Source organism: Vigna unguiculata, chromosome 3, assembly GCF_004118075.2.
Source record: "Vigna unguiculata cultivar IT97K-499-35 chromosome 3, ASM411807v1, whole genome shotgun sequence".
NCBI lineage: Eukaryota > Viridiplantae > Streptophyta > Magnoliopsida > Fabales > Fabaceae > Vigna > Vigna unguiculata.
The window spans coordinates 32,177,896-32,184,765 of NC_040281.1; the positions used below are offsets into that span (position 1 = coordinate 32,177,896).

The 6,870-nt window shown below is 36.9% G+C and overlaps 1 protein-coding gene across 1 annotated transcript; it reads left to right on the forward strand.

The window, feature by feature from the left end:
• LOC114179608 (L-ascorbate oxidase homolog) lies at positions 1-2,045 on the forward strand. The gene is made up of 2 exons (XM_028066016.1): positions 1-1,388; positions 1,473-2,045. Exons 1-2 carry the CDS (start codon positions 25-27, stop codon positions 1,768-1,770), a joined length of 1,662 nt encoding a protein of 553 aa, XP_027921817.1. The 5' UTR covers positions 1-24; the 3' UTR covers positions 1,771-2,045.
• Positions 2,046-6,870: the final 4,825 nt, after the last annotated feature.

Consider the following 6,870-nt stretch of genomic DNA (forward strand, 5'->3'; position numbering starts at 1 on the left):
TCAATAACAATAAAAGAAGAAAAAATGGGAGGAGTTACAAGGATTTCAGTGATGTTGGTTTGCCTCTTGGCAGGAGTGGTCTTCCCCACAAGGGCTGAAGACCCTTATCTCTACTTCACTTGGAACATAACCTACGGAACCCTAGCTCCGGCAGGGGTGCCCCAACAGGTTATTCTAATCAACGGCGAATTCCCAGGCCCCAACATCAATTCCACCACCAACAACAACGTCGTCATCAATGTTTTCAACAACCTTGACGAGCCATTCCTTTTCCATTGGGCTGGAATTCAGCAAAGGAAGAACTCCTGGCAAGACGGCGTAGCAGGCACCAACTGCCCCATTCAACCAGGCGCCAATTTCACCTACAAATTCCAAGTCAAGGATCAGATCGGAAGCTATTTCTATTACCCAAGCCTCGGCATGCACCGCGCAGCCGGCGGCTTCGGGGGCCTCCGCATCAACAGCCGTTTGCTCATCCCAGTGCCCTACGCCGACCCCGAGGATGACTACACCGTGCTGGCAGGTGATTGGTACACCAAGAGTCACTCCACCCTCGCCAAGCTCCTCGACAGTGGCCGCGCCCTAGGCCGCCCCCAGGCCCTTCTCGTCAATGGCCAGAACGCCAAGGGTGACGGCACTGATCAGCCCCTCTTCACCATGCTTCCCGGCAAGACCTACAAGTACCGTCTTTGCAACGTGGGTCTCAAAAACTCCGTCAACTTCCGCTTCCAAAACCACCAGATGAAACTGGTTGAGATGGAAGGCTCCCACACCGTTCAGAACGTCTACGACTCCCTCGATGTTCACCTCGGCCAGTGCTATGGCGTCCTTGTCACCGCTGACCAAGAGCCTAAAGATTACTACATCGTTGCCTCTTCCCGCTTCACTAAAACCATCCTCACCGGAAAGGGAATCATCCGTTATGTCAACGGCAAGGGCCCAGCTGCCCCTGAAATCCCCGAGGCTCCCGTCGGCTGGGCATGGTCTCTCAATCAGTTCCGCTCCTTCCGCTGGAACTTGACCGCCAGCGCTGCCAGGCCAAACCCCCAGGGCTCCTACCACTATGGCCAGATCAACATCACTCGCACCCTCAAGTTCGTTAACACCGTCAGCAGGGATAACGGCAAGCTTCGCTACGCCATCAATGGTGTTTCACACGTCGAAAGCGAAACCCCACTTAAGCTCGCTGAGTACTTCGGTATCGGCGACAAAGTCTTCAAGTACGACACCATTCCCGATGAGCCACCAGCAAACCTTGGAACCGCCGTCACCTTGGCTCCCAACGTTGTCAAATTCGAATACCGCACCTTCATCGAGATCATCTTCGAGAACCACGAGAAGAGCGTCCAGTCCTACAACTTGAACGGTTACTCCTTCTTCGCAGTGGCGTGAGTATTACTATATCATTATTCAGATTCTTTATATTATTCTCGGAAATGAAATGAAAATAATTTGTTTGTTTGTGTTTTTAGGATTGAACCCGGCACTTGGACTCCCGAGAAGAGGAAGAACTACAATCTTCTGGATGGTGTGAGCAGACACACCATTCAGGTGTTCCCCAAGTCATGGGCTGCGATCATGTTGACATTCGACAACGTTGGAATGTGGAACTTGAGGTCGGAGATTGCTGAGAATAGGTACTTGGGACAACAGCTTTACATCAGTGTTCCAACTCCAGAACGATCCCTGAGGGACGAGTACAACATGCCCGACAACGGTCTTTTGTGTGGCGCTGTCGCGGGTCTTCCAAGGCCACCATCATACGTCTAATTCAGTTGGACTACTATTACCACTCCCTGCTTTCTCCGGTTAGTTTTTGCGCCCTGAACATGATGAAATCAAATGAGAGGCTCCACAACATTTGGAGTGGTAGTTAGTATGGAGAAAGTTGAGAAGCACAATAACATGGGGGGTCCTTGGAGCATCACATTTGTTGCAGCCCTTCTGCTCAATTCCTTCTCCAATATCTCATTTTATTGTTGTTCTTTCCTTCTGGGGTTGTGGCTTCGCATCTCCCACCATTTATCATAAAAAAAAATTTTTGTACTCTCATTTTCATAAATATTATTCATATTTGTTACTACTGTGTTTCTTCTCTTCGCCTTCTACTTCACTATTTAGATTCTGCCAAACAATCAGAAACGTAACAATAATAATAGTGTGAGTACGTAACAATTACTGAATCAGGAATCCAATTTATCTAACTGTTCAGACTATCTGAGGTTTTTCATAACCTGATTTACCAGGTTTTTGTTTAACTAATCAAGTTGTTCATGACTGTATGCATTTAAGTTCTAACAATGCATTCTCGGCTACCTAATCCAGGGATTTCGATTATGATACAGTAATGGATCAAAGCAGTTGAATTGAAATTCACTATTTAATGTAACTCGTATAATTTAGATGGTGTACTTAATATATTTTATATAAGTTTTATCTTTTATGTACTCCATCCATTAAAAAAACATGTTCTATAAAAATTAAAAAGCAAGGAATGCCTAATCAGTGCAATAATTTCGCTAAATTATTTTCGTTAGTGGCTTTGTATTAGAACCAAATTCATCACATTAATTATTTAATTTGAAGTAAAAAAATTAAAATTTTTCTCTTAATATTATATATACGAAGTTTTAGTAAAACGTCACTCAATTTAAGTGGAAAAATATATTTATTTTACTTTTTCATATATATTTGTTTTAAAATGTACATTTTATCGGTCAAAAAGTGATAGACAGCCGGTTTTGAATTAGGCTTTAAATGTAATTAGGAGTATTCTTTTTCTAGAGATAAGTGGAGGTATTAAACTCCTTCGATACAATTAATTACAACCACAATTTTAGGTAAAATTGTAACAACTTAATTTTCTGTATAGATATAGTTTAAAAATAAATAAAGAATAGAAGGTTTATAAATAAGTTATAATAATTTACTTTTATTTTATTAAAAATTTCATTTTTTTATAAATTATACATCTATATTCTTTCTACCCTCTCTATATTTTAGTTATTAAATTATATATTTTTATAACAAATTATATCCTTAAAGAAGTAGGAGCTACCAGATTAAAAAAATCCCAACCGATTCTTTATTATTCTTTAGTTATCTATTGGAGAAATGATACAATGACACCGTTTTGTTACCACTTTTCTTACCACCTGACGTGACGTCAGTTAATTAATTTTAATTTTTTTTATTTAACTGAAAAATTAAATGACAGTGCAGAAGATTTGGTTATGCACTCGCGCGTGTAGGCACTTGTCATTCATCACAAAACACTCTTCTCTTTTCATTTTGGTTTTTCAAAAACCGTCTCCTCCACCGCTCCACCTCTTCCGCAAACCTCCCCAGAAAACCCTCCCCCTCCTCTGCTCCAACACTTCTGTAAACCTCCCCACAAAATCCTCCCCGTCATCTGCTCCAACTCTTCCCCAAACCTACCCACAAAACTCTCCCCGTCCTCTGCTCCAACTCTTCCCCAAACCTCACCGTCAAAACCCATCATAGAAGTCTCTCCCATGAATGTTGAAACCCCAAACTGCTGTTCGACAAACCCTATCCCATATCCCTCCGAACCAACTTTTCCCCACACCTGTGAAGCCATTGTTCCCGAAACGTGCCCAGAAAACCCTATTCCAACTTCCTTCATTGTTGAATCCCCCAAACCGTAGCAGTTATTCGAAAGACCATAAACCCCAAATCCCTTTCCCCTCCCCCTCGACACCATTATCTCCTTTCCGGACACATGCATTGCGAAATGGACGCACATCGACGCGAATGTGAGGTGCAAGAAGAGCGTTTTGGGAACCTATTCGTTGCCCTGATTTTGCTGTCGTTGGTGTCGTTAGTGAGAAGGTTTAATGTTTCTCCCTTTTGAACTACTTTTTTTTGCACGCTCTGTTTGTGTTAGTTGTCTATTGTTTTGTGCAATTGGTTATTGATTTGTGCAATTGATACAATGCAATTGTTTTGTGCCCACCATATTTCATTTATGTATGTTGGAGAATTATTACCATTTGATGAATAATGGAGTTTGTATAACGTTGCAGTTATGGTTCATGAATTTGATGATGAATCGATTGAGCTATAGAATAGTTCTCTGCTTGGTCAATGATCAGAGTAATTTGTTGGGGAAACATACATAGTATTGTTCTATTGATTCAGTTAATAGTTGGTTAATATTTCATTAGGAGTTTTGTTTGTTATATTTGATAAATGCACTTTAATACATGTGTGCATTTATGATGTGAAAATGGTTTATGAATACATAATGAATGATTTGATTTATATTTATTTTTGTGAAGTGAAGATTTGATTTGGGAATCATGAGTGATGGTAGTGAAGACGATGGTTGTACAACTGAGACGAAGGTATGAGTTTGGAAATAGTCATATAAGGTTGTTGAATATATCTATTAAATAATGACTTTATGTACTTTTTTTATGGTGGATGCAAATTTATTTTAGACATTCATGTCGGACGCAATATATGGTTCTCTGAAGAAGAGCTTAACACCAGAACAAAATACTTGTCTAGAAAAAACACCATTTGCTTGGATGCTGAAGTTGAAATAGTCTATGAAGATAAGTAGAAATCTTCTGAATGAGTTGGTTAATGTCTGGGTTGAGAGGAGAGGAGGTTTTCGCCTTAGTAAAGAAATTTTTAGATTTTCTTTATTAGATGTATGCTTAGGTTTAGGGTTGAGGGTTGTTGGAAGTAAAATTGATTTGAATGAGGGTTTGTTAGATTCAATTAGCCCAATTTCATCAAAAAATTGCGTTTTGATTTCTCTGCAAGTGATGAGTGCGTATTTTTGCCCTCATTTAATGTTTAATTCTGGGTATTTAATTGAATTTGTGTGCTTAAAGATTGATTTAATTGGGATTTCCTATAATTGGGTTTATTGAGCATGAGATACAAAAACATGTTAAAAATAGCTTTTTAGTTGCATAAATGTTCTTTAGATATTTTGAGGTGTGTTATGCAGTTGCAGCTAAGTTGAGCTCATGGAGGTGTGGAAATAAATTGATTAAAGCTTCATGACACCTTAAAGATAAATCCAAGAATAAGAAATTATCAAAAGCACAAAAATCCAAGCCAAGCATTGCATGAAGACGATAAGAAAAGCTTGAAAAAGTGAAGAAGTTTGGCTAAGCCAAGAAGAGAGCAACAAAAAATTGGACCTTGCGGTTTTCTTTATCTTTATGATAGAAGATAATTTGGGAAAAATATATCTTTAGATATTTTATTTGATATTTTTAAATAATTATCTTATTTAATTATATCATAAAATATTAAAAGATATTAACTACCAAATCTTTCTAAATATGACAAGATCTTCTTGAATCTTTTTAGATCCACAACAAACAAATATATCTTGAAGATATTGGATTATTTAGAAGATAATTTAAGGAGATTGCAAAGGGTTGATTTGGAAAATTAATACAAATATTAATTGGTAATAATTTATCATATATCTTTAAGTAATTAATTTATTTAATTATAATAGATATTGATATTATCAACCAACTATATTTGTCAAATAGTCTATATCTCTCCAAATATCTTTGAATATTTATCTTTATCTTTATTTTAAAAGATATTTGAGAGGTTTTAACAATAGAAAAGCCCAGTCCAATTCCTATATAAAGAGACCAAGGGAGAAGCAAAATAAACAAGCTCGGGACTTTGAAGTTTAGGAACCCTTAGGGGGGCCTAATTTTGTTTCCTTTCTCTCTCTATTCTTCTCTCTATTTTTATTTTATTTTGGATTTCATGGAGTGTTGAACTTCTTGGGTTGATTCCATTGTAATTTCTTAATTGGATTCTGAGGTTAGATCAATTAATTTTTTTGTTCTTTTGATTCTTGTTGAGATTTATTTTCATCTATGTCTTTTGGTTCTTAATTTAGTAAAAGTAATGATTTTTACATTGTAGCAAGTTAGCACGGTGTTAAATCTACATAACATAACAATCATATGAGTCCAAGGGTTTTTAAATTTTAATTGAGAAGTTACTTTGATTAATTTTAGAAACTTTCATATGATTGAATAAGTTTTTGCTAATAATTGAGAAGTTACTTTGATTAAAGGTGAAAACTTAGATTAGAATTAATCAAGAAGTTACTTTGGTTAATTAGCTTTTTACTAGATATAAGAGGTAAAAGAATGGACATGATTAGGATTAGTAATATTTAATTGAGAAGTTACTTTGGTTAAATTTCCTAAGATTAATCTACAAAGTCTTTAATTTTGATTGAGAAGTTACTTTGGTTGAAAGTAAGGACGCCAACAAATTAATTGAGAAGTTACATTGATTAATTTGAAGTCTTAAACAAGAAATCAATAACAATAATCTTTAGGAAACCAATGATGAATCCTATTTTGAAAAAGCAGTGGAATCGACCTATTTTTCTTTACTATTGTTTCTATCTTATTTTATCTTTTTATATTTATCTTTCATATTTTTATTATTTTATTTAACTAACTCTTTTGTATAGATATTATAAGAACTAACTTGTTAAAAATCAATTCCGTGTTCGTTGGGAGACGACTTAGGGTTAACTTAACCCATACTAATTTTTTGGCTACTTTCTTAACAATATTGAAGTTGTTATAGATAAGTAGTATTAATTTGATCGCTTGACGACAGCGTTATCAAATTTGACTATTAGCAAGGGTTCATATCACGCATTGCTTCATCTCTTCATGGGTCACGCAAACTTTACCCAGTCGTTAGGGTTTGTCACGCCTTGTTATTGCCACTCAACACAATCCACTTTTAGTGTGTAGGTTCGTAGTTGACAAACAACCAAACCCTTCTCATCTTTGTCGTTAGGTTCATTTGTTAGATGGCGTTCCCTTTTCTTTTCCG

Excerpts from the sequence above, each read along its gene's own strand:
- LOC114179608 (XM_028066016.1), top strand. The coding sequence starts at position 25 with ATGGGAGGAGTTACAAGGATTTCAGTGATGTTGGTTTGCCTCTTGGCA. Across the intron at positions 1,389-1,472 it reads TACTCCTTCTTCGCAGTGGC|GATTGAACCCGGCACTTGGA; the intron begins GTGAGTATTACT and ends TTGTGTTTTTAG.